This window comes from Anser brachyrhynchus (genome assembly GCF_964034855.1).
Source record: "Anser brachyrhynchus genome assembly, chromosome: 2".
In the NCBI taxonomy this organism is placed as follows: Eukaryota; Metazoa; Chordata; class Aves; order Anseriformes; family Anatidae; genus Anser; species Anser brachyrhynchus.
The window spans coordinates 45,264,855-45,292,553 of NC_137695.1; the positions used below are offsets into that span (position 1 = coordinate 45,264,855).

The window sequence follows — 27,699 nt, forward strand, 5'->3', positions numbered from 1 at the left end:
GGATGACGCAACCAAGAAACTACACATTTACAAAGCCTAAAGGAATTTAGCAAGAGCCATACCGCAGTAGTTCCCAGAAGGTGCCCCCTGCTATCTGGCAGAGCTGGAAAAACACGCACCTCTGCTCCGGGACCAGAAGAAGGACGTCCTGCTGCAGCAGGTCCTGGAGAGGCCCCAGCAAACACTTCACTATCCCCCTGTACATCTCCAGCTCACCCATGAAGCTGCCTTGCACTCAGGTTCAGACATTTCATGGAGGTGAGAAAGGGCCCAGGGGTCTGTGCTTTGCAATTCATCCTTCATATCAATTATTCTGGCATGGTCTGCTATAGTGACAACACAATGCTTCAGGAGAGATGCGTCCACCTCAGGCTGTGCAGCTGGGAAGCCCATTTGGAGCAGGATGACCTGCCAGCATCCTTTGTCGTGAGCCCTGAGCAGGGCCCAGACTGGCAGGCTTGGCACGCACAGCCCGGTGCTGCCACTCCCCATTGCTGCTGCATGACTCACAGCCAGCTCGAAACCTTCCCCGATAAAGGCTTTGCAAAGACAAAAAGGAAGACAGCAAACAAGAAATGATAGAACAATAAAAACCTTCACAAAGAGCCAATATAAAAATTTCCTGACTTTTATTAACCTGAAGAGACGGTGTGATGGCATAAAAGCTGGCACTGACTTTCTGTGTGCGTCCTCTGCGTTTCAAGCACAATATGTCCTCCCTAACGAAGCACACGAGGCTCAGTTCTCAACAAATGCCTTTGCTGGAGCTGAGCATATTGTCTGTAAAGAGGCAGAGAAAAATGGAGCCCCACTTGGAGGGTGGCCAGCAAAACAATGGGGAAAAAGGCAGTCACAGTCCTGGGCACATTGACCAGGAGAAAAACTGGGGAGAAAGAGGCCATTTTTGCTAACTGCACTCACAATTAGCTAGCGTGCAGCTGGAGCTGGGAGGGGGCGAGCAGTACAAAGGGTGAATGCAAGCTCACATGCACTCGAGATAATGTCACTGATTGCTGAGAAATGTAGTGCCAGCACCAAAACCATGCATGCAAGGACAGTGTCCTGCAGGTGAATATAGAGCTGATGTCTAGTCTCTCCTCCAAGGCTGCTGGCTGCAAGGCCAAGTGTTTCCAGGGGCTGGTTGAGGGTTTGGTCTGGGGCCTGTCCCAGCTCTGGTATTTCTGGCACATGCAGGGTTGGGACTCATCACTCATGGTCTCCTCAGTGCCCTCTAGCCTGGGTGCCTTGTGCCAAGACCGTGTGCCTCTCCTGGCACCACGGAAAGGTGACTGGGATAAGGTAGGACGTGTTTGTGACTGGCTTGTCAGCCTCACGCTGGCAATGAATGTGGCACCCCTGGCTCCCTTCCACGGCCACTTCAACCCAAAGCCACCCAACCGCACAGCTTGGAGACCTCGCCGTGTGTACATGGGGGGACTAAGTCAGGCAAGGCTTTAATCTGCAGGGGCCCCAGTTCACCAAGCACTGGCCTTTAAGCATCAGCTTAAGCTTTTTGCTCACACCTTTTGGTGGATGAGGCTTGTTTTTAAAGCACATTTCTCTCCTGTGCTGAGGTGATGATATCCTAATGAACAGCAAGGGGGCTTTTATTGTTCTCCATTTAAACACCAGTGAAACACTTTGGCTCAATGCTTTTTCAAAGTGTGTAAGAGCAAGCTCTCCTGCCTTCCTGGGTGCCTTGCATGGAGCACCAGCCCTGCTCATGGTACGAGACAGGTCTTCTTCCCAGAGGTGTCCAGGGTGTGCTCCAGCTGCAGTCCCAGGAAGGATGGGGGGCACCAGCTCCCACTGTGCAACTTTTACAACACCAGCACCCATCTTCAGGCTGCTCCAGCCTCCTCCGCATGGTCTTTCTCCATGTCGAGCTCTCAGGCCATCCATCTCCAAAGCAGGGCTTTCCATCCCAGGTGCTGACTTCTTCTCCAGCACGAATTGAGGTCGCAGGAAAGCAAAAGCAGAGTCTTGCAGGCTAGCAGTGAAGTTGTTTTTATCATCCCTTCAGCGCTCAAGTCGATTGAAAATTTAGGCTCTGCTGACCTCTAGGGGACTACCATAAAATCCCAAAGCATAAAGCCTTGAAAGCTGGTCGTATACTACAGCACTTTCACACGCTCTGTCAAGGAGCCCTGCGGTGGGTGTAGCATAGCTGACATCCACTTCTGGGCACTTCAGCACTGCTACAGGCTGTAAATAAAACCTGGCCCAAACACTCCCTCCTCCACCACACCATTACAGCTGCAGTGTCTTGAGAAAAGTGTACAAGCAAGGTAAGGTCGTTATAGAGGGAGATTACCTGCTAGCAGAGTGCCCCACATCATTTCTACTTTTATTTCAGCTTGCAGAAGTGCCTGGGAGCTTCAACGCTTGTTTGCTTTCTCCCCCCACTGCATTAGTTTGGGTAATAAAAGGTACTATACTATTTTCCATAAATCTTGCCTCAGTTTTATCTGCACAACAACAGCACTACTCAGTGAAAAGCACAGACACATACACCTAGGCACTGGAAATGAAGTTAAACATACTCATATTGCCTTTCATCACTCACTAAGCAAGTGGTGGGAGCATGAATCTTTGTGCAGAGGAGAAGGAACATGAAGATTTGGAGAAAGAAAGCATTGATTCTGATGTGCTCCTTAAAGCAGCACATGGACCTGCTAAGGGGGAGTGTAACTCAATTTCCCAACCGATTCTGCTCGGTGACAGCTTTGGGGGGAGAAGCTGTATTAGGCAGGAACTCACAGAGACAACACAAAGTGCAGACCGCCGGTGGCTCTATTTTCCTTGGTACAAAGCCAAAATCCATCAAACCCTGGGACAGCCCGATTTCTCAAATTGGGGAACGAGTGATGCAACTCTGGAGAGGTGGAGTGCGGACAGTCCTGGACTGTGGCATGGAGCAGAGTGCCCCCAGTTGCAGCCACCATCTTGTGTGGGCCTCCCCATCCCCAGAGCAGGGCAGCTGAGGCCTATTTCAGCAGAGATCAGCTGTCCAAACTGCTAAGTTCACTTGAACTTCTGGAGCAGGGAGAAGTCCATCCAGCAGACCTGAGCGGGCGGTGGGCTCCACGTAGCTGAAGACAGGCTGGCTCCATCACCTCTTCCACGAGAGCAGCTCTATCTGCAAGAGGGCAGTAGTCAGAGCCCAATTGCCACAGTGGCTTCCACTGTACCCACGTGTCCCTCAAAAGGTCATAGGGCTTGTGCTGCTCGGACTGTTTACCAACAGAAGGGGGTTAGCCCTGGAAGATCCTGTCTGAAGAAAATTATTGAGATTTTTCTCACACACCCCATCAGGAATGGCTTCAGAGCTGCCACTGAGGGCTCTGGATGCACCACAGGGCACATCGCTGCCATGGTCCTCCTACAGAGTGCTCATGCCATGGAAAGTGCCAAAAAAAATGAAATGTGAAGTGCTAAGTTAAAGAATTTGCTCTTCCACGGGTTGGAAAATGTTCTTCAACCCACTGACAGAGGCTCATGACAAAAGGCAACGACTGGCAGTGTTCCTTCAACTAAATCAGAGTGAGGAGATGTCACAGTGACAATTAAAAGTGTGGTGTTTAAGCAAAAGAGACAAATGAATTGAACAGAACCACCGATTTTCATTTCAACATTGTTACATGTCTCTTAATTAGAACAGATGTCTCCCTAATCTGTGCAAAACAGAAACAGGACCTGGGAGGTCTGAAACACTTGCTTATCCACAAATATTACCACTAATTCCCATGTTCCAACAGCAAATCTACTGCCTCAGACTGCGCCGAATGGAAAGATCTGGCACTTCTGGATCCTGCCCTACAAAGCATGGATTACTCTGCCATACCCAAAGCTCAGATGGAATAATTTCCTCCTCCTTACACCTGCAAACACCAGGTTTATCCCACCCTGCTGACACTGCTCGGGAAATATAAGCCTCTTGTTCTCTTCACCACAGATACTTTAGCTACACTTTATCCTGCCAGAACCCCTGTTTAATTGATTTTTCTCACAGAGAAAAGACTCCATCAGTCATCAGCATTTGGTAAGCTCTTTAATGGCAAGCTTATGGTGTAACTACACTGTTGGCTTTGGTGCCTCGGTGGTGGGAGCGGAAGGAGGAACAGAAAAATATGCAGGGCTCCACTGGAGGCTTACACCTTTTAAAGCATTGAACAAAAGGGCAACATCCTTTGGCAACCCGTTTCACAGCTTTGTAGTCCCAAAGAGACAGAGATCTTCCAGCCAGAAAACAAATGGTGGAAAGCACACGAAGGGCAGTCTTTGCCTGGCGTGGCACAACACCATTTCTGCTCGAAGTGCTGAGCTCTGACTGATCCCGGCATCAGTAAAGGAAAACTTGACAATAGAAAAAATGGTATTAACTGAAATCCAGAGCTGGTGTTTCCACCGCCACCCCCGAAAACACAAGCAGACATCCTGTACATGCAGTGCTACCACAGATCTTTGCCCACATAAGCAGCAGCAGGTCAGCACAGAAAGGGAATTTCAAAGTTCAATGTATTTTACGTGAAACCAGACAGCTTTATTGTTGTTGGCAGTTAACTTATTCAAAGAAGGTTTTTTCTTCAGACAAATGAACTCCCTCTTTGTTGATCTGTGCTTTTCTGACCAGGCTCGTACGGACTGAGCAGTGTTGCGTGGCTCTGTGGAAACTGGGCTCTGTAATAACACAGATGCACCTTTAGGTATTTCCTTCCGTAAAACAACCTAGCAATGAGAAAAAAAGCCTAGCCTAGAGCCTGTAAATGATCACTCGGCACACTGAAGGGGTGACTGTAGGAAGGTGAACAGCTTTCCTTCCACATCAGATACCATCCATGCAACCAAGTCTCGCTCAGCACACCTTACGTGTGGCACAGCGCCGAAACGCAGCAGGTAGCGTGGTCGGGTCACTGATGCAAGAAAACTAACTCTGCCCGTTCCCATCCCAAGTGGCATTTCCACAGGCACGCACCTTCCAAAGGCAGGCACTGTGCAGAGGGAAATGGCCCACAGCAGGAGTTGGGGCTGGAGAAGCCCAGTCAGGTTCAGGCCATCGTGCTCAGGAGTGTGTTATTCATCGCATCTCTGTGAGGAGACAGTTTGCCAATGTTTTCTCTTAAATTGGCTGCCTGCACCATGAGCAAGTCCTTCTAAGAGTTTTTTTTTTACTGTGCGTTTTATGAGGCAGCTTTCTGCTCCCTGCCTGTTGCTCCCACCTACCCACACGGTATCATAAATAATAACGCTAGGGAAGAGAGGAGGAGGCTTTTCAATTTGCCTTTTCTCCACCCCTTCCTCCATCACCATCCCAATGCATTCCTCAGGCAGGATGCCAACATAAAAACACGACTTGTAACGTCCAGAGCAGCTTTCTTGCACACTGCAGAGGTTCAATAAGTGGATACTTGTCAGGGTGGTCGGGGCGGTCTCAGAAATCCCGGCACCTCCGTGAAAGTGTGCTTTTCCATGCCTTCCCCTGCTACCCAGGCCAGCTGTCACATCCCGGAGATCTGTTCTCCCCCCTGGCATTCCTGGTGTTTCTGAGCCCCCAGGCCGCACTGTGCTGGCTGTGCTCAGCGTACCTCTTCTCACCCACAGATCTAAAAGCGCCATAAACACTGGTGGGCAAATAATACTAACAGACCCTTTTACAGGGGGCTGCCCTGCCGGTGGGACTTTCAAAGAAGCTCCTCTGCTCCCACCGAATTTCACGGTGGACCAGCTGCTGAGATGTGCCCGAAGCTCGGAGCAAGGCAGTGGCAGAGCTGCCCACATTTTCTCACCAAGCCCCCAGACGCACGAGCATTCACGCATGTGTTCACAAACCCAGTATCTCGGTCTGGCAGCCCAGCCAGGGGTCATGCTGCCCCTGGTTAATTATCCAAACGCTACTAACCTCAAAATATGAGTGGGGGGGGGGGAGTGAGGAAAAAATAAAATACAAATAAAAAATATAAATACTTTGCGATACAATGAAGCCAGTTCTGCATCTCCTGCATCGTTCGGTTAAGTATGGAACAAGTAACATGATAATACAGAAATGTATTTGGTCAAAGTAAGCAATCAATATTTTTTGATAAAATACATTCTATATTAATGCTCATTCACATTTAATACACACGTCAATTACGTTTTCTATGTATAAAATTCCAGTTTATTGTTAGTGCTGCCTGGTAGTGCTTCAGTTCGGCAGTGGGGGTCCACACATTTGGCTCCCAGCAGCGTGACAGGGGACACGAGCGTGCAGCTCTCTGCAGGGCCGAGCCTCGTGCACCCTCTGGAGTTTTGCTTCAACAAAATCTTGCTGGCTGCAGTGGGGATTTTGCAGGGGTGGGAGCTGCAGAAGGGTCCCCAGCTACCACGCACTTGCTTTCTGGTGCAGAGGTCACTCCAACGGCATATGGCATTCCAACAAAAAAAGTGAGTTAGTGAATGCAGAAAATAACGTATCTACATAATTTACAGCTTTATGTTTGCATACAACCATATTAATGCTCAACTGCTCATTAGCAATTCAATCGATAGCTTGTGCTACTGTAAATTATTTCTTGCTTGGCATTGCAGCAGAGGAAAGCCAGCCCCATTTGCTTCCATTTGCACGAGCCACAGCTGGAGGACTGGATGCTACAAAGAGAAAGCTTCTCCCAAAGCAAGGTTTTTTTTAAGGTTATGGCATCTTTTTGAGATGGAGAGGAACAGAAACTTAGGGACTTAAAGCAGGGATGGAAACCACTGTTCTTGCACTTCATTTCCATAAGCGAAAAGCCTATTGCTGCTGTACAGTGTTATACAATGAACTGCCACAGTTCTCACGTCACTAGTCCATAGAAAACGTGTTGCAACTATCATGTTTATGCCTGCATGCTGAAAGAATGTACAAAGTTTCATTAAGCTCTTTTTTTCTTCCACTTTTTTTTTTTTATATATTTTTAAACTTGGACTTTTAAAGCATTGCAGACACTTCTGTGTGTAATCAGGTACCGCACACCATCCTGGCTATGGAAGTTCGTTGCCCCAGATTGGAAAAATCAAGTGCTATGCATCTCTCAACCCATCATCAGAAATGTAAACGCCCAAGAAAACTTACTCTCTTAAGTAACTTTGAAAAAAAAAAGTCTTTAAAAAGTCTATGGATGAGGAGATGTTGCTACCAACAGGGTTTTCAAAATGGCATGAGTTGTTTCTGGGAGTTGTCCAAGCATTTTCTCTTCACTCAATTTTTGTTTTTTATAAAGCTAATTCTGTATAAAAGGGCTTTTGAACCGTGTGGCCTTCATTTTGCCATTAAAAAATGGAAAAAAAAAAGGAATTAATTTAGAAACATTTTGATCTATTATGGAAAATAGCTGTCTTACAACAGAATTGCTTTGCTTCTTATGTTTTCAGTACAAAAGACATGTAAATAAGAGACCCTGCATCTTCACAGTCTGGCACTCATTGGAGCCACTTAAACCCATGCAAAGTAGGTACAAAATACTAGGGGCCTTCCTGCTTGGGTAGCATTTTAGCTCCTCTCCACAGAGGTGGAAATGCCCAGATCAGCTCAAAGGCCCAGTGTGAGGAAAAAGTCCAGCATAACGTTAAGAGCCAGATGCTGGTTTATACCCTTATGGCTTCCAAGTTAAGTTGCACTTCAATTGGCAATGCTGCAAGATTTATGTAATAATTTACTGGTGTTTTAAAAACAATGAAGCTTAAAGTTGGTTTTCATGCAGAAGTGGGATATGCAATGGCTGATTTAATTGATTGAATTTGTATAAAAACAGTATTTGGCTTTGGGTTATATGGTGTGAGACTACCCAGGTTCATTATGATGTGTACTGTTGATACCAGAGCTCTAATTACTCCCAGTTATTAATCCAATCACCTGTAAACTCAGGTGTCAGTAAAATGACATTAACACGTCTGACACAAATACCCCCTTGGATTTCCCACTTCTCATCGTTTTTGTTGAGCCTTCATGTGCACTTCTGCAGTACTGACCACTATTAAACTAAATTTTTTTTTCAGGAGAAACCTCCCAAAGTTTGGTGCTCTGTCTGGTAGTAGAGAGTCAAAAATCATAGCTGTTAAACTAAAAAGCAAAGTGCGGCTTGCACCTACTCTCTGCACCGATTTCCCCCGAGAGGTTACGTGTGAGTACTCAGCACCCCAGCCCCATGGTTCCTACATTCAAAGTACCCTACATTCGTGTCAGTGAATGTTACTCTCGAACACAAATCAAGGAGACAGTCAGCAACGAAACTACTTCTAGACTGGCAATGGCAGAATGCTACCAAGACAACTCCATAGAAACCCCACTGAAGCAGGAGCAAAATTCAGGTCGCTTCTTAGCAAAGCTCATCACAGATTATTATTATTTCATTAAAAAAAAAAATTAAACTTTTATCCTGGGAGCCAGATATCCCCATGTAATGTGCTAAATCGAACAGGCTAGCGTGGGACCACCTGATCCCACCTGGTACCAAAAGATTCCCCATTTTTCAGCTTCTCTGAAAATTACTGCTGACTGACACTCATTTGTTGGTGATCGGCTTCTGGTTCCTCTTCTTCCACATCTGCGTTATATTCTTCAAATGCATCATCATCAACATCTGGAAGCCCAAGTAGCTACAAAGAAGAGAAAATACTGTGTAATAGCGAGTTACCCACTCATGCAGTTTCGCTTTAAATCTTCCCACAATACCTAGATGTCACTTCTTGGCAACCTCAAATCCTAGAATATCAGCATTACATAACAATCTCAGCTCTCTTTCTCTCCCCCATGTGATAGAGAAAGGTTTGAAAATGCATCCTCACACCAAATTAAGTGCTCAGAGACCAGAAGATAAATAAAACCAAAGCAAAGCACTTTCGAAAAGCTCTGCCTTTGTCCCTGAGGTCATATCACAATTTTTTGAGTGTTTAGACCTGGCAGTGGTTTAACTTCAGAACAAACCATAATTATACTGTAGCAGTAGTTAACTTGATTTAAGATTGTGTTGAGTAACCATCCTTAGTCCAAAAAATAAAGCATCCTCATGCAGAACTGGCTAGTGGGGAGTAGGCAGTGTCCCTAAAACCCTAAGGATCTCACCACGTTAATTGCTTTTTCCTGAACTCTTCACTCCACCACACCAGATGAAGACTTGCATGCTGGGTGAAGCAATCTCTGTAACAAATACTGTGTGTTCAAATGAAAGTTGCCCAAATCCCTTTAAATTTCTGCAAATTAGATTTGGGCTTCTGAAGAACTGCCAGTTCATCTTCCTTGGACCATGTTTGGATGCCTCCATCTGACGTCTCAGATCACTGCCATGGCATTTGTTTGCCACAGGAAAAGGAGCAAATAACAGTGCTTGAACTTCTCCCATCTCCTCCAAAAGGTTGGCAAGCCAACAGAAGTTAAGAAGACAGACAAACCAAATAATAACCAAAATAACGTATCTGTTCTGGAAATCTCATATTAGAATCCTATACTACCAGCTGCTAATATCCACAAGCAAAACCACATGCCAGTCATTACTGGGAATACTATGTATTTAGCTTGCCAGGGCTGGAAGAGCAGCACAGACACGTGTGTGCAACACCCTGTTTGGAGTGCGACACAGCTGCTATCTCTCAAAGGAGACAAAACCAGAAAAAACACAAGAGTGATGCTTGCTCGGTGGTAGTATGAAAAAGGTTGTGACGAGGCAGATTTTTAGGGATCTAAACTAATTTAGTCCATGATTAACATTCAAAATTATTTGGTAGACAATTACAGAGAATTAGCTTCCAGGTCCATGTATTCTTCACCATCACTGTAGGAAAAACAGTTTTTTAGTTGCAGGGTTTCTCAGCAGCAAAATGGAAGGAGAATTTGCTGACTACATCCCTCCTTCGCATTTTAAAAATACTTACAGAGAGACCCCAGCTGAAGTGTTCTTGTCTTCTGAGCAGAACAAACCGAAAAAAATACTCCCATGCATACGTATTTTTCAAATCTTATGTTGAACTGCATAATATGAATGTGAAATGACACGGTTCATTTTCAGGATGTGGGGGCTTTCTTTCATTTTTAAGCTAAAATTAAAACAGTTTTTAAAATGTAAAAGCAAGGCCTCTAGACTTCTCTCTTTTTCCCTCAGTATTATTTTTGCTCAACTGATTTGGTGTATTCAAATTAGATTTGTGTGTCGTACTTCTCCGTTTACATCAACCGACAGAAAGAGCTTTGATCACATTTTTTTTTGCCCAGCTCTACTAATAATTCCTCCCTGATTTGCAGGGAAATGAGCCACAGGATTGAGAGCCCCATTTTCATTTTATGGGATGCTGGAAGCCTTTTATGTGCAAAACGAGCACAAAAAAAAAAAATCCACAACATACACCGCAAAAACCAAAAAGACTCTCAAGCCTACAGGTCTCTGTTTTTCACACATCCCCCTTACTTTCACTCTCAGGACACCCAGCTCTCCTCTCCCTGGCATGGCGAACATCAGGATCAAAGCCAACAGCCCGCCTCAGGTAAGTTTTACGGAGAGTAGGACAGATGGGGACAGGGTGGGATGCTCCTCCAAGGGAGGCACAGTTTTGCTCTCTCGTGGATGCTTTCAAGGTAGGATTTTCCAAGACACTTGGCACCTCTGCCATCCCTCACCACCCTTAAATACTTACTGGTCTCTGCACTGCAGTGGCAAATCAGCCAAGATCTTGACCCCAGGGTGGAAGGATCAGGTGCAGAGAGAGCTCTACAAACATTTGGGTCAAAACAGGAGGAGGTAAGATGAAAGCTGGGGACACAATAAAATGATGAAGGTGTGAGCTGACCCCAGACCAGCTCTCATGTCTACTTCTAGTCCATATCTACTTTGTACACTAAAGTATCATCTCTGTGGCAGACTGGAAAGGACTTTAATGGAAAGAAAACAGACAGCTGATCCATTAGCCAAATAGGCAAAGGGAGCAAAACTGGCAGGTGGGGATGTGGTGAGAAGGACAACAGGAGGGTGGTGGGGAGGGAAGAAGGACAGCCAGCAGCTGCACAGCGTGAACTACATCTCCTTATTCCTGCTGGCCAAACTACCCATCTGCTAGGTATTGTTAGAAGGAAAGGGAGGCCAATGGGACATATATGAATCCAATGAACTTGGGGTAAATGGCTTTTACACTGCAGACTCCCCACTTTGGACACAGGCTTTTAGACCAGAGGTAAACTCAGTGCAGGAATCCTGCTAAGTTTTATGACTCACTTTCTGGTTCTCTGCAAACTCTTAAGGTTAGTGCCATTTCCCTCAGGCATTTTTTATTTTTATGTCTTTCTTAACTCTTTCAAAGTGCCCTGATACAAATAACCTAGTACTTTTAAGGTCACAGACTCGTGAAACCAGTGTGGCAATGCCTCCTACCAAAAGCTGACATACAAACACACTGAAAAATAAACCAAGTCCAAGACAGAGCTTCAGCAGCTGATGAGATACCATATGAGAGGTGATATGCTGTCATACCTCGGTGTGACAGGATTTGTCTCCAAGCAGATATGCTTAGAAGCATGGACACCTCTGCCTGCTTCCAGGCACAGACATGGCACCACTGAGACAAGGGCACTGGAGGAGCTGGGATGCTCTGAGGAAAACAGTGTTAATTCTTCAAGAGGCACCAAAAGCCATTAAAGGAGTTAGTTTGGATGGAAGATGGGGAGTGTTCACCACAGCCAGGTTCAAAAGCTGGCTGGGCTGTGCATCCAGGTGAGGGGCAGCCTCAAAATCAACATCGCTTGCATTTACCCCTTCGGTGTCTGGTAGTTTTGGAAATCCCCGAATAAACAGGTGACAAGGCAAATGGCACATCTCGGTGGAAACCAACATTTTCTCTGCTGCCTCCAGCAAAAAAAAACAGCTTGACTTTGTCTAGAGCAGGGTTTAGAGGTGTAGTTTAGCTGTCATGGGTAAACCAATGCTTTTTGAAAGTCTTGTCTAGACTTTTCTCTCACAGTAGGTTTGTTTGGATAGTGGGGAAGAAATGTCCTGCAATTGCACTGTTACCTCCACGCTCACAGCAAGGTTATTTCATTAACAAAACAAGTCTAACACAGAAAGGACAGTGCAATGGAGTTCTAAGGAAATAATTTCCCAATACCGATCAAGAGTGGTTTTGCTCTGATAAAGGCATGATGGTGTAAAATAACAGTTTCTATATATCTACTGTACCACTCTTCACTTCTTAAAATCTATCCTACCATGTGTGAGCTGTTTTTAATAATTACAATACAGGAAAAATGTCAATACATTTCTCATTAGACTTGTCAACACACAACCATACACTGAACGATAAAACCAGCTTCATTACAACCAATACAAACCCCTCGGTACTAAGTCAAAGGAGACTCTCATAAGCTATCTTTGTGGTACCTCTAAGAGAAAATGAAGAGGGACTTTGTGGTCTGCAGGTGGGCTCTGATAATTGAGGATGCTATTCTTGAGCAGACAAAAGCACAATGAAGTTCAACAGATTAGAAGCAAAATGAGAAAAAATATAAATAAAGTTATAAATAAAAGAGTTTTCCAGAGGAGTGTAACTAATGATTTGAAGAAAAACTGCCCAGTAGTGTTGTACCCTTTAAGTCATCTGAGGCCTTCGCATCCAGACTGGATGTCTTTGGTAAAGATATGTTCCAGCTCAACCACAGCTTGTGTGCTTGGTTACAGGAATCATTGGGTGGAATCTGACATGTTAACGAAGCGCCCAGACTGAATTAGCATAATGGTTCCCCTGGCTTTGAACCTTTTTATCCTGAAGTAGCTTAACTTGGTTTGACTGAAGCCAATTTCTCAGCAACGTAAGCTACACTGAAATAAATGCGGTTTAAAATGAAGTAAGTGATCTGTACCAATTTAATTAAGTCTTTTTGAAGTCCTCTTTACTTAGACCAATGGAAGTCTCTCCTCAAAGACACAGCTTTTCTGAGTGGGAGAAAACAGCTATGAAGATCCATGAGCCGAATATTGTTCTGGGAAGCATATTTATATTTTTGTATGTTTTCACAATTACAAGCAGCTGTTCTGAAGGATCAGATTTCCAGACTTTTCTAAGAAAAGTGTGCATCTGTTCTATTTATTTCCAGTCTCTCAGAGGATTTTTTAAAATTATGCTCTTTCATGTCGACCAGCTGCGGCTTTCCGCGGCAACGCAAGGGTGCAACGTGGGGAGGCCCGGTGTTTTCATATCACCACTCCCTTTCGCTCCAAATACTTGGGATAAATTTTCAGCCTTCGTGATTAGTCAGCCAGAAAAACACAGGAGGGGAAGCTGTCTGCATGTTCACTTAAGTTTTTGGTCAGCTTTGCCACAGGCATCAAGGGAGATGCAGGGAAGAAGCACGGGCCTAGTGATGAAGCTCCGCTCTCCTCTGCACCAGCCTGTCCGTCCAGCCCGGGTCACGTCAAAAAATTAATGAATTACAAGCAGTCAAGCTTCAGTTATTGTATTTGACTATTGCATTTACTGTAATTATTGCATTGTAGTAGTCCTTTCCAAAGGAGAGGCTGTGCAAGAGGAGGCTTTGGCAAACCAGATGGAGCACAACGGCCAGCCCAACAAAGTCACCTCACCCTGACAAAAAACAGGCTTCCACCCAAATCTTAGTGTAAAACAAGGACAGAGAAAGCTGAGCAGCCACAGAACAGTGAAAGGCAAGAATATAAGCTCCCCTCCCCATCAAACCCAGCTTTGGCTCTGTCCTCTTCCCAAGCTTTAACTAAAATGGTGTTAGCAAGTATCAGGCGGCAGCCATCCTAAGAGCAAAAGCTGAACCACCACAGGGGTCCTTGCAAAATTCCCAACTTACAGCACCGGGAAATCACTCTGGTGCGAAGTCCTGACTCGTGCCCCATTCCTGGGAGGCAGCGATGCCATCCCCATGCAGAGACTGTGTGCCACCGGCTGCAGCACCAGTTGGCTTCCCACCCCAGGCAGGCATCTCATCCTCTCACATGCATAGCTGGAAATAAGAAGGCAGCTGGCCTCTAAGAAGCAGTCTGCAAATGCCTGATAGAGACTGATGTGTTAACACCCCTGCACATGGGCAACTGATTGCAGAAGTAAGGAGAAGAACTGCTTTGCCCCATCCAGTACTACTGTACTGACAGTCACAGACAACTGACAGCATTTAGAAGTGAAAAAGAAGCACTTACGGGTCTGAAGGACTTGAAGACTTTTTCCAGTATTTCATGGAGCGTCTTTTTCCCACAGGAGGAGATGTAGTCCTGCGCGAGCTGCAGGAAAGGTAAGCAGTCCTCGCTTTCACTCCACACGTGCTGAAAGCCAACAGCAACACAAGAAAGAGAAGGTGTTAACAGGAACCCACGCTGACCTCTCCACATGGTTTTATAAGGTGACAGGTTGTAAACATCTGCCAAAGTACACTGGGCCCCCTTTGGTTCGGACTTGCACTGTGGGCTGTTTCAGAGGCCAAGCTTCTGAGGAGGAACTTTGATGTTACTGACACCACGAAACGGAAGGCAGGGAGGGAAATCACATGCACGTTTTACAAGTAGAGGTGTTTTTGTTTGATACTGGCCCTGCTTAGACCTGGAAGTCACGTTGGGTTTTCTTTCCTTCTGCATCATCTGCTGCCATAAAGCCCTCAGGAAGAGCTAAAGCATCGCTTTGTCCTCCCGGTGTTGGTGCAAGTGCTATGTGACCCTGAAGGTGGAATTTGGTGTCTAACTCTGCTGATGATGCAGGAGAAAACAAGACGGAAAATATAACCGTGGACTGGACACAGAGCCAAGGAGAGCCATTTGGGCACCCACAACATCCGGACACTTCACACTTCCCTCCCTTCCTCTCTTTGTTTTGAGGTTTGCTCCTCCTAGACCTTGGCAGCCACAAGTAAACCCATTTGGGATATTTCCTCTCATCTTGCTCTTACTTGAGAGAGGCCATTTCCCCAGCCTGGCTCTGGGAAGCCTCTCCCCAAAGTGATGCTTCTTCTGCTGGTATGATGTTGTTTGAAACAGGGAGCTGGTGAGCAACGGGGGAAGATAACAGATAACTCAGATAACACTGCTTCTTGCACAGAAGGGCAGCACACAGCACAATTTAACATGCGCTTTTAAAGACCTTCTTTTTGGAGACATGGTGCACAGGACTGTCTTAGCCTGCTAAACAGAAAAGCCTAATGCTGCAAGAACGGTTAGAGACTCTTATACCTCTATTTTTGCACAGCAATTCTTTTCCCCAAAGTGCTGTGCAGCTTTTTACTGTGCTATAAACAGCAAGTTATGCTTCAACAGGGACAGGGGAGGGTTACCCTGAAGCTTAACTAACATTCAGGAAAAGAGCAAGAATAACAGACATTTCCATTCCCAACATAAGGCTTCCACGTTGCCTGCCTGCTCAGTGGCGAACACCTGCCAGGGATGCAGTTTTACATCTGGCTAAAGGAAACACGACTTAATACCACCTAAGTTGTGTCTTTAAGACAAAAACTGTCACTGATGCGCTACTAACCTCACTTAATCTGCATTTTCTTTGCTGCTTGTTGCATTTACAAGCATAACCATACCAAAATGTTTTGCTCAGAAAAAGCTCTGTCTTAATGAGTAGGTTCTGCTCTTTCCATGTACCCAGAGTAATCTCTTACCAGTCTGGCAATAAAAATGGGTTCTTTACAGCCTTGCCAACTCTGAAAGACACATACCACACGTCTCATGGTATTTCAAGCCATCTTACAGCCATGGCCCTTGTAATCCTATAAATATACAACCAAATCTGAGCTTCTCTTAAAAAAAATAAATAAATCTGGCTTCATGATTTTTATGGCCTAAAAAGGCAGAAGGTACATCAAATGGACTCAAATGAACCCTCTTTAAAATACCAGATGAACTCTCTTCAAAATTGCAGCGTTGTAAGAACAGCCTCAAGATTTTGGAGGTCTGGCCCATGATCTCTTAATAAGCAGAGTTAGCAATAACCTTTTTATTAGTTCTAATCTTTGTGCCAAATTTAAGGGCTGGATGTTACAGATTGGCAATTCATGACTCATGCTAATCCTGCGTTAATTGTTTATATGTATGAAATGACTATGAGTGTTAACATCCTGATTCTTGTTTAAATTGTGGCCTCTTTCGACTACCAGAGCTATACACAGGGGCTTCCTTACAAATGAAAATCAGCTTCTGAATGGCTTGACAACATCTCCTCCCCCCAAGGAAACACCTCACCCGTAATAATGGCCGGAGTTATAACACCTATAAATTCAGCTGCATCTTCAGATCGCTGTGGACGTTCGGTGCTGCCCTGAGGCAGCACAGGAGCTGCAAAAGGAATTTTGGCTTCTCGAAATCAAACAAGAAAAACAATTTGAGGGTTCAGCTCCTGCTTAGAAAGCCAGATCAGGCAGTGAGACTGCACGTACGGAGATGCTTTTCCTGGAAAAACCCTGGCGCCTGAGAACCTCTTTGCAGCAGGCTGCTGGCACTCTGGTGGACCACAGCACTCATCTGTGGCTGTGCAATTAAAAAAAAACATATTAACCTCATCACTAGAGTATGTGTTTTCCAAGCTTGCCCAGTTTTGCTCACGGTTGCTTTGTGTCACTACAAAAGCCCATGCAGCCACCAGCATCCACCTCGGCTGACCCAGGGTCGTGGCTGAGTTACTTCGTTCAGCATCCGTGCACAGCACAGAGCTGAGGCTATCCACGGGGCTGCACCTCGAGGGGCTTGTTTCCCCTCGTGTCCTTGGATGATTCGGTGATGCTGGATGACACAGCCACTTGCTGGACCACCTTGTTCTAGCCTGTGGAACATGCCAGCAAAGCTTTCTTTTTTCTTTCTTTTTTTTTTGTTTTTAATGGAAAGTATTCAGATTCACTACCTCTGGTATAAAATATTTTGCAGGAAATCTTGCAACAAGGTGTCATAGTATTTTTATTTGCCTTATTGATTACTTTGAATACCAGCAATAACAAGGCGACAAAACAAACGACAGGCTGTAAAGAATAGCACCTCAACCCTCACTGGCTATGGCTATACAAATCCAATTAATCCTTTGGGATTATGAACCTCCATGAACCTCAGGATCTAACCTATGCATAATTCAGCTATCCAAAATGCTGATTCAAAGAGTTTTAGTGTCCAGGTGGTGCTGAAAATGGCAGTAGGCATCTAGACGGGTCTTCTGCATGTTAAAAGACCTGGCCCAAAGACACCTTCTCAGGAAATTAATATTATATGATTGTTGTGATCTGGAATCTCTGGTATTATACAAAATTCATTTGTTATCTCCCAGATTACTTCTTGGCAACCTTTCTCGGTCTTTCTCCTCCTCCCTTTTAAACTCACCATGCTCATCATTTCCTCCTTACGAGGGAGTTATCATGGACTACTCTGGCACCTCCTACATGGTTTTTTTAAGTCACATTATTATGAAATAGGACATAAAGAAAGAGAACAGGGTACCAGGCACCAGATGCTTATTAAATGTGAGGCTCCTTTATAAGACTTACAGGGTGCAAAAAGACCGTAAAGTGTGCCACTCTGAATTCTAGTTACATTTCCTTTTACCTTCACTCTCCTCCATGTTAACAGGGCCACACAACAAGGCTCAAGTGCAAAGGAGAATCGGTCCCTTGGCTTGCATTAAGTCTCCTTAAAATAAACTTTAGCCTGTAATTGCATGTAGAAAGTAAACTTATCTTCTAAGGAAATTAAAAAAAAAAAAAAAAAAGGGAAAAAGAAAATGACTGCATAAAACAAGATAGCCAAGCTGGGACCATACATGAAGCCTCACAGTGCACTAGGAGCAGAAAAGATGATGCTGGCGTACCAGTTCATTAGTGGTTCTTAACCACATTAGAGACACCATCAACAAGAAAAGAATTAAGAACGACACCTACCTGCCTATCTTCAAAGTCTTATCACTAGAGAAAAGTGCCTCAAATAATAATGCCCCAGAGGACAGAAGTTGGCCCTTCTACTCAGTTTTATTACTGGTGGCTTTGGGTGGGGAGTCCTTCCTGCAGCAACCCTGGAATGAAAGTATTTGCCAAAAAAAAAAGTAAAACATGGTTGCAAACCCACAGAAATTGGCCTGTGATGGAAGCATGGGTGCAGGGTCTGAAACTGCTTGAGCTTTTGTTTTTTTTTTAGCTGACTAGGTTTTGTTTTGAGAGGGTTCTCTCGATTACCAAGCAGTATAGAATGAAACAAGGCACGTCTAAGAAAAATAACGAGCTTGCTTTGCAATTTCCAACACCATTAGCACCCAACAACAACTTCAGCCTAGTCCTGCAGCTGGCTTCACGCGCATCCCTGCCCAAGGGTCCAGCGGGCACAGCCCTGTCCGGGCAGAGGCATCTCCAGAAGGGAACGAGCGTGGGGTTTGGTGCAGGGATGCGGGTGCTGGGCTGTCCCCCTTGCCCCAAGGTGTCCCCCTGGCACATCCAGGCCTGTGGTTGAAGGTCTTGTGTATCCCTGGGCAGGTGTGTAAGCCAGCTGCGGATCCCTTCCTTCATAACTCAGCCTGACACAACAAACGAACGTCCCGCTCGCTGGGATTCACGGTCTTTCGGGTTGTCCCTTTGCTGCTCTTTGTTCCCGTTAGCCCAGCTGTCAAATCGCCCTCCGCTCACCTGCCACGAAGGGAATTACGAGGCACATTTCGAGCGGGTCCAGGGATGGAAGTTGCTGCAGGAAGGGCGCGAGCCGCGACGCCCCAGCCATCACCGATGAAGAAAAGCCTTCACCAGCGCCTCACCAGCGCTTTGCTCCTGCAGCCCCCATGCCGAGGGGCCACTTTTGGACTCGCTGCCCTCCTGCTGCCCACGGGGGCAAGGGGAGAGACCCCCCCCCTTGCTTCCTTCTGCACAAACTTGCTGCTCAACTCCTCCAGGAGCCCAGCGGGGAGGGCACCGGCACCTGCCCGCTCCCCCCTGCCACAGGGGGGGGGCCGCCGGCCGGGTCCCCCCCTCCCTGGCCCTGTGTGGTGCTGCGGGGGGGGGGGGGGCCCTGCTGTCATCCCGACTCCATTTTATCCCTGCCCATTCTCCATTTGCCGTGACAGCCCCGCAAGCCCCCAGCCCCCGGGGGGAGGCCGGGGGGAGGCAGCAGGAGCGGCGAGGCGGGGAGCATCGCGCCCTCCTCCCCCCGGCCTCACCGGGCCGGGTGATGGGGGGCAGAGGAAAAGGGGGGTCCGGGGATGGGAGGGGGGGTCCATCGCCGGCTCCTGCCCGCGGGGCCGCCCCGCACCGGCCGCGGACTCCATTTTGCGGCTCTCCCTGCGCGCAGGGGAGGCTCCGGGCCCCGCAGCCTGCGGGGCCGCCCCCAGCCCCCCCGGAGCCCCGTCCCGAAGCCGGCAGGACTTCCAGCGGGGGGATCCCCGCTCCCCTCCGTGACACCCCCCCCCCCCGCCCCCGCTCCCCAAGCACCCTCCCCACGCCCCCGCGGGTCACTCACGAAATTGTCGCCGCAGGCGGCCTCCGGGCAGAGGACGTAGAAGGAGACCCCGGGCTCGGCGTAGAAGTCCATGCGCCGCTCCGTCTCCTCGGCGGCGATGAGCTGGAAGGGCGTGCGGGCGCACCACCGCTCCGCAGCCTCCGCCAGCGCCTCGAAAGCCATCGCCAGCGACCCGAGACCCGCGGAGCAGATCCGCGGACGAGATCCGCGCCCCCGCCCCGCGCCCCCGCCCCCGCCGCGCCCCCGCCCCGGCCGAGGGGACCGGGGTGGCCCCCGGAGGCAACGAGCAGCTGGGGGGGGGGGGCACCCCCAAAAACAGCCCTGGGCGGAGAAGGAGAACGCCCGGAAAGCCGCTTCCTTGCTCTTTTCCTTTTTTTTTTTTTTCTTTCTGTCGTTCCAGATTTTTTTTTTTTCCTACCCCTTTCTGTGTTTTAAAGAGAAAGCCAGTGGAGCGGTCCCCCCGTGCGCCCAGCAGATCTGCGCTCCTGGCTGCGAGTTGCTGGGAAGCCACCCGAGCGCGACACGCCGTCCGTCCCGTGACGTGGGGAAGCCTCGGTGCCTTGGCGATGAGGTTGGGTTCCCCTCGCCGACCCCTAGCCGGTCCCAGGTGGCCGTCTGCACGTCTGGCGAGGCGCACGAGGCGCGAGAGCTGAGCTGCGTGTCGGAGAGCGGCCTTCGGTTTGCATCGCAGCCGACTGCGCCGCGAGGAAGAACGAATCCCCGCGGCACTGGGTGGGTTTTTGGCTCGGGGAGGTGACCTGGCAGCACGGAGCCCGGACCCGGCAGCAGGTAGACGTGTCTGCACCGGCGAAGTCAACGCCACCTTCTAAATACCGCCCAGCGGCTGCTGTTTGTCCCTGGAGTGGTGTTTAAGTGCTTTTCATAGTGGGTACCCAACGCCGAGCCAACGGGGTCGGTGTCACGCACCACACGCATCGGTTAGGTGACAAATGCATCATACAACCATTGCAAAATCAACTGACGAGGCCAAGCAGGGCAGCAAAACCCAGCACCGGCGCTTTCGTGAGGATGCTCCGGGGCACTATGGATGTCCCTCCCTGGGTAGATGGCGCCAAGTGCTTCTCATCCACCTGGAGCTGTGCTCCGGGCCTCCAAAGTGTGGTGAAAGCACTAAATCTTCCCAAACTCCTGGCCTGGGTGTCAGCTTGCCTGCAACCTGTGGGCAGGGTGCCACCACTGCAGACCTCGTTTTGGGTCCCCCCCAAAGGTTGTGGAGGATGCAGGGTGCGAGCAACGCTTGGCCTTGCCCCTGCACGGTGTTAGCACCTGTGATTTATGTGCATTTTCAAAGCCCCACGTGAATGTCTTTTTAGCCCTTAAAATGCCACTTTGAAGAATGCATTGTGCGTTATCTCCCTTCTGTGGGGTAGGGAAGCTGGCAGGTTTCGAATGAGGCTTTAAGTATCTTATTGCAGCAGACGCTGCAGAAGCCTTTGTCACGTCTGGCAGCATAGCCACTCGAATCCAGCGGCCTTGCTTATTTATTTATGTACGTGTGACAGCTCTCGCTGCCCTTCCCACCTGTACCCCAGCAGCAGGCTGTACAAATAATGACGCTGGTGATGCTAGGAGGAGGCCTGCGAAGGTGCTGGGCTGCGGAGAGGTGGCAAAAGTATGGTGGAAAGTATTTTCCCCTACACTACAGGGACGCACGGCCACTTCCACCTCCCTCCGGGATGCAGCAGCCCCCGGGCTTTCCATTACCCCAAGCCAGGCCATCGTGAGGTCAGGGCAATGCTCTGAGGTCATCCTAAAAGGATGCTGCTCACCAGTCACTATCTCCTGCTGGAAACGGCATTTTGCCCTTCAACAGCGTGTGGACAGTATTAGGAAGGAAGAGCACGGGACCGCTATAGCCATGCCAGTTGGATCAGAAATATAAATACTTGCATTTTACAGGTGAATTTTGGTAATGCACAGGTTTGGTGTCTCTACAAAACACTGAGCCACTGTTCTCCTTTACGACAGGTCTGAAATCTGAAAAATTTAGCCTGCAGACTGGCCACCTTCAAGATTATTTTTCTTTCTTTTTCTCTCTCTCTCTCTCTATTTTTTTTTTTCTCCTGAAGAACCCTCTTTGGTCTGCTTTTGGTGAACTGCCAAGTAATTCACTTTAATTCGCTTGACCAGCTCTAAGAACCCGATTGTCCTCCTGTGGCCCTCATTATGCACCCTTCTGCTGATCTAAATGCAGAAAAGGCAGTAGGGTGAGCTCCAGTAAATTATTAGAGATGGGACCCGTAATTGCTGTGCTGTGTCAGATCCTTCTCGTACATCTTTACGCTGCCTCTGCAGATTGGTCTCTTAAGGAAAGACTGCTACCCTTGCTCCAAAAGAGAAAATCCCATGGGGAAAAAAAGTTGGTAAGGGAGGCTGGTCCCATTATGGCTCATGGCTAACCCCCCACAGACCTTGTTCACACCATGGACCTTGAAAAACAAAAAGTTCCTAACTGTTGCTGCTACAAACTCATTCTCAACATGGTTTTCCTATGTCCAGAGTCTCATTCACCATCACAAACACATTTGCATCAAGTCTGTAAGAGCATTAAACGTCTTACTGCAGCAATGCGGTGGGTCTTCCAGGGGCTCAAGCTGAGTATTGCCCAACAGATTGCTTTTTAGCTGGTGAGCATCTAGCAGCGACAGCCAACATCGAGGTAAAAAGTGAAAAATCCCTGGCTGGTGTCTTGCGGATTGTTACCCACCTGATTTCCCTGCTCCTGAGGACACCCAGCTTTCCAGAGCATCTAGACAGTGGTTTGTGATTTTCTTTCCTTATCCCATCGCCATGGTAAACGGAGTTGAGGAAAGAGCAAGAAAACTGTGAAGAGTGATCCGAGCCAAGAAGCTGTTGTGGAGGGAAAGTGAATTAGAAATGCATGGTTTCCCAATTAAGTTTTAAACTACCCAAAAATGTTAGTTAAAAAGCTGTATGGAATAAAGATCCTGACACTCCCATGGGTCCTGACATCCTCCTTTTGAAGTCAGTGGCTGAACTTCTTATTGCTTTGGCATTAAGAAATCAACATGTAAATAGTGAAGAAGGTCTGGGCTATGAACAATCCACTTGCTAATTAGAAGCTCTCCCCAGTGGTATTGCCTTTTCCAGGACAAAAACTTAAATTAAAAAAAAAATCATCAAACAACCCCCAAATCTTCGTCCAAGTCCCTGTTTTTCAAGACTAGGAAGATCGTGTGCTAAATGTGAGGGAGAATGCGATGTGATGCATTGTTATCTTCCTGGCCCTGCAGGCAGGCAGTTTTCAAGGCTCTGCTGCACTTGACATCCGGACCAGCAGTACCATGGTAAAAAACACCAGCTGATTTTAAAGGCATTCATTTTCCTTGAAACTTTCCAGAGCACAGGCTTCACGCATTTAATGCTCATGACAATATGACTGTCATCTCAAATATGAACGTGACAGTAGGAACGAAGTGCTGACTTTTGTTTCAGTCTGAGGGTCAGCAGGCAGCCAGCTGGATGTGGCCAGAGATCCATCCCAGCTTGGAGGCAGGGACGGGGGAAACCAGGCGGAGAGCACTGGACAGCCTCTGCCCTTGCATCTTGTCTTGCTCTCTCTTACTGTTGGACCTCTGTGGCTATGTGTAGGTCGTGTGGCCAGGCAAGCCAAACAGGGTTATATTATTATTGCTTTGTTAAGAGCTGGAAGTTGATTTTGTAAAGACCTGAATGTCATAAGACACCGTAACCTCCTCAGGCAAACAAATAGGATTTCTTGTCGATTTGCTGTCCTTTATGATATTGAAAGGGCACAGAGATGCGCACTGTCCCTGTTTTTCAGATGAGTTGCTCCACTAGTATAAAAGATATTCTCATAACAGTCCCAAATTAGTTGATTGCTTGAAGTGCCAGAATACTTAATGCTCTGCTATTTTAAACATATGGAAATTGATTCAACACTTATCATCTATTTAGAGATGTAAATTTATTGAAAAAGATGCCACTTCTTCCGAAGCTTCAGGCAAGCTCCGACGCTTAGCTTTCTGGGCACAAGCAGGTTTTTACGAGGACTTGTGATTTTAACTACAGAGATTTATTTTCCTTCTAAAGGCTGGCAGAAGCAGAGGAAAACTGGCTGCATTGTCTACAGAGGGAAAAAAAAAAAAAAAAGATACCGATGTGAGCACTGGTGTGAACTGACACAGATACAGCAGGATCTGGCACGTTGTACCCCGAGGGTCTCCTCCCAAGCACAGATGCTGGCCCAGACCTTGGCCAAACTTGGGTTGCTGTTGCTCTGCCAGCAGGGCCACAGTGATGCTAGAAATAACATCAGGGGCACGGTCATTTGCTTTAGAGGAAGAGCAATGGAAAACCGAGCACCAGCAGTGACTGCCATTAAATTTGGCCAGGTGAAGACAGGGCACCCCATGAAAAAGGGGGTTGCGTCCCCCCACAACATAGCCTCAGCTGCTGAAAGCAAAAACCATCCATCATTTATCTGTAATTGGAAGCTCTTCCCTGGAAGTCAGACAGGTTTGGTAACTCAACTCTGTTTGGAAACCGTCCTGCGTGGGCCAGCCCTGCGCTGATGTCAAGGGCACGAGGCTGGCATTAGGATGAGAAAACCTGCAGCCTGGTCCTAGCTCTGCCTTTTGATTTGCCACAGTCACTTCGTGTCTTACTTAACCGTCAGATGGAGATTTATTTGTGTGTACTACATAGGAACGCTGTTCATGCCTTAACATTTGTGGAAATATGAGCTTCTCAGCTCGTTGATGGTGTGCTATTATTCAGCATGATTCATATATTAATGCCATAGCTATAAAGCTTAACGTTATGCTCATGGGATTAAGCCATATTTCTTAACGTGCTTCTTATCCTGGTATTTTTGCAGAGAAGCTGGAAGGGGGCCAGTTCACAGAGGGTGCCTACACATTAGTGTTCAGCTCAGGTCAGCAGAGCACTTACCCCATGAATGCCCCAAACATCCCCACTTACCGTGCTTTGGTTTGCATCACGGAAAGGGCACACGAAGTGGATTTCTCTCAGGTGAAATGCACACGGTGTGAGCAGTGCAAACTCAGCACCCTTCTGCATTATGGTTCCACTCCCGGGCTGTGCTACTTGCTAACATAGGCGCAGCTACAGCATATTTACTGCACCTCCAAATCTCTTGTGGCATCTGGGGAGTGAGTGGACCGGCTGGATTAATTAACCACCAAACCTGGTATCTTGACTGGCTAATGTTTAATTAGAGGCTTTATTTTCTTGTTGACACCAGTTTGTGTATGATCCTGCCTCCAGCCTCAGTAGCAGGTCAGGCTGAATCTGTCTCTTGTGTTAAGGCAAGGCAGAGCACCAGTTCCTGCTGGGGGAAAAGATACCGATTGAACCTGACTCTCAGAACAGTCCCTTCCAAAAAACAGCTCTGTGGTAACCCTGGTTTACTGCACAGATTAATTCTTTCAGATTTATGCAAAAGACAAAGATGCTTTACCTCTATGCTTACAAAATTTTGGCCACCTTTGTTAGGCGTGATGAGTGCCCAGGTCTTGTATGGCCAGAGCCTGACAGAAGCCAGGACACGCTGTGTGTTCCTAGCAGACCATGACAGTCCCCAGACTGACCCGAATGTGCTGCTGACGATGGTATTTGGTAGCTGTTTTCTGAGCATATGCTTGGTTGTTTTTGTTAATGATTATGAGGTGTGGCGGTAGGAAAATGCTAAGGAAGTATCGGAGCTGTGGAGGAAAAAGCCAAGCCCCAAGTTATGAAGGGGTGATGGCAGAGTTCAGAGGCTGGCTAGGGCTGCACAGAAGTGGATGTTATATTCGTAGTGTGCAGGGAAAGCTTTTCTTCAGCCCAGGCCCTGTACAACAGTGCCTCAAAGGTTTTCATATAGGGACCTACCACAAAGCTAGCTGGTCTGGAAAGAAATTCAGGTCAAAATTTTCATGCAAGGTTCATGCATGCATCAACATTATATTTAGTGCATTTCTACTCTCCAATGTTTGGAAAGCCCTGTTTTTACAGAAGTTCAGGAGAATTAAATCATAGAGGAAATACATCCAAATTAATTTTCTGAATGGAAACGCTTCTCAAGAGACACAGAGTGAGATGGTCAAGAGTGCCCAAATGAATTGGAAGCCCACGCTTCTCCGAGTGTCATTATGCTCTTAACTTGCTGTTTCCAAATGGTACGCAGGCTTTGTTCGTGAGGCCATGAGGCCAGAAGATAGAGGCTCCTGAGTACTAACCTCAAAGCTGCTACGAAGCGCAAATGCCACACCCCTTTAGCAAGACATTTTTAATGACTTTCTCCAGACTTCACTTCTCTCCTCCCAGCCACAGCACAGTATTAGTAACGACTTTTATTTACAACAGTGATGCTTGGTGAGAGAGCACACTCAATACAAGCAACAGCAGCTTGAGGTATTTCCCCCTCACACCTTGCCACTTTTTTTGTTGGTTGTCCAGCATAACACTGCTTAGTCCTCATGAAGGCAAAGCCAACAAGGGGGAGGAAGATGGGTCCATTCATGAGGTCTTGGTCATACGCTTTTAATTTAGAGCAAGGGTAAATACAGCTAATGCATTGGTAACACTTCAACATCCACCCCTTTTCCTGCAAAATTCCTGCTGGACTTTGGCTGCAGAAAGCACATGTGTGCTAGAAATAATGGAATTACAAAACCAGGAAAGGGAGTGTAAGCAGCTGGAATAGGAAGAAATAGCTAAACAGATGCCTTCCAATTTATATGCCCACCCTTCTCACGTAAACCAGAGCTAGGATTCAGTCAGCTTATCTTGAGAACAGGATCTGGGTGTACAATGTGCACTGACGTTCAGCTAGTGTACATTTATATGCCTGTCCCAATGGTTCCCCAACAGCTTCCGTTTTTAAGGCAAACAACACCACTTTCATTTTTCCTTTCCTATTTATGCATTTGTGTGTGTAAAAAAAAAAGTGAATAACCAGGTAGATTTAATGTTAATCATTCATCATTACCAGCTGAACATGAGACCCTTCAAGTTGCTAGCACAAGCCTTCATCCCATCAAGATGGCAACTCGGCAGCTGCGTTATCCATGCAAACTCCATGACTCAGCTGCTAGCAGGAAATGCATAACACGCTGAACAATGAAGCACAGGCAATTACTGAAAATAAGCATTCTCCATTACAAGTAATTCCAGGCTACATTTCTCTTAGCTTCCAAATTAAAAAAAATAAGAAAATAAAAGCACACACGGATTGTTGAACTTCATTTTTATTCAGATAAGTGGACTTTGAAGGAGAGGGGAAAAAAAAGTTTATAAAGCTTTGCAGAGCAAACTAATTTTATACATAACTACAAACAGGCATATGGTCAGTCTGTGATAAAGCAAACTGTGCAAATCAACCCCGGCAAAATACCTTCAGAATAGGTGTATCACTCATTAGTGAAGCTTGGAGCTATTCCGAGCAACGCTCAACAAAACTGACCTTCTCCCATCAGCCTGCCTCCTCAACAAAATTGGCACAGCCAAGACTTGTGATGGCAGGGGGATGCTCTGGTGGAACAAGCAAGAGTGATGTTGCATGTCCTATCAAATTCATGGCTCTCAGCTGGGGCCTGGGACACGTTTTGCCCAGAGTTCAGCTGCAGGGACAGCAGCTGTGCCTGCTGGGCTGGGCAGCTTGACCCTCAGGGGGACAAGGGCAGGTGGAAGCCTTTCTGTCCATGACTCAGGCTTCAAACATGAGGTTGGATGCTGGTGCAATCATATTTTAGGGCACCTGAGATGGATGAGATGAGTGAAGTTGTCCCCTTGTAAGCTCAACTTTTATATTAAAAAAATAGTAACTATGTTGTAAATTACGACAATCTAATTGAACCACTTTAAGTCATTATTGACTATTAATACAAAAGCAATTGTAATTACGGGAGAAATCATAAGCAGGCCGTGTTTGCTGGTGGAGCTTTAAGGCAAGTCAAACCACTGCACTGGATGAAGTCACTGAAGAAGAAACCATCACAAACCAAAGCTGTCCTGAACCACTAACCTCACCGCAGCCAGCAGGCAGCTTTCCCTTGAACATGAAATATTTACTTAGTTCCAGTTCATTCTGATAATTGCATTCCATATGCACTGTTTATTCCCATTTAAACTAATTGGCATATAAAAAGTGTTCCTACTTTGTGTGTAAAAAAATTAGCCTAAGGTGGTTAAGATCAGCTAGCACTAAAATCCTGCAGGAGTAGAAGGTACCAGAAACTCAGGAACACTTAATTTCATTAAGAGGTTT

At 46.9% G+C, this 27,699-nt stretch overlaps 1 protein-coding gene across 1 annotated transcript; it reads right to left on the reverse strand.

Annotated features, from left to right (window-relative positions):
* Window positions 1–4,037: 4,037 nt before the first annotated feature.
* Window positions 4,038–24,591, reverse strand: MTURN (maturin, neural progenitor differentiation regulator homolog). The gene is made up of 4 exons (XM_080581263.1): window positions 24,411–24,591; window positions 19,425–22,295; window positions 14,157–14,279; window positions 4,038–8,613 (listed from the first exon to the last, which is right to left on the reverse strand). The coding sequence occupies exons 2-4, from the start codon at window positions 19,584–19,586 to the stop codon at window positions 8,503–8,505; spliced, it is 396 nt and encodes a 131-aa protein (XP_080437389.1). The 5' UTR covers window positions 19,587–22,295; window positions 24,411–24,591; the 3' UTR covers window positions 4,038–8,502.
* Between the last annotated feature and the right edge of the window lie 3,108 nt (window positions 24,592–27,699).

Coding starts and splice junctions, on each gene's coding strand:
- MTURN (XM_080581263.1), bottom strand. CDS start 19,586: ATGGCTTTCGAGGCGCTGGCGGAGGCTGCGGAGCGGTGGTGCGCCCGC. Junction 14,280..19,424: donor CCGCCTGCGGCGACAATTTC/GTGAGTGACCCG, acceptor GTTGGCTTTCAG/CACGTGTGGAGTGAAAGCGA. Junction 8,614..14,156: donor TCTTCAAGTCCTTCAGACCC/GTAAGTGCTTCT, acceptor TCTTCTTTGTAG/CTACTTGGGCTTCCAGATGT.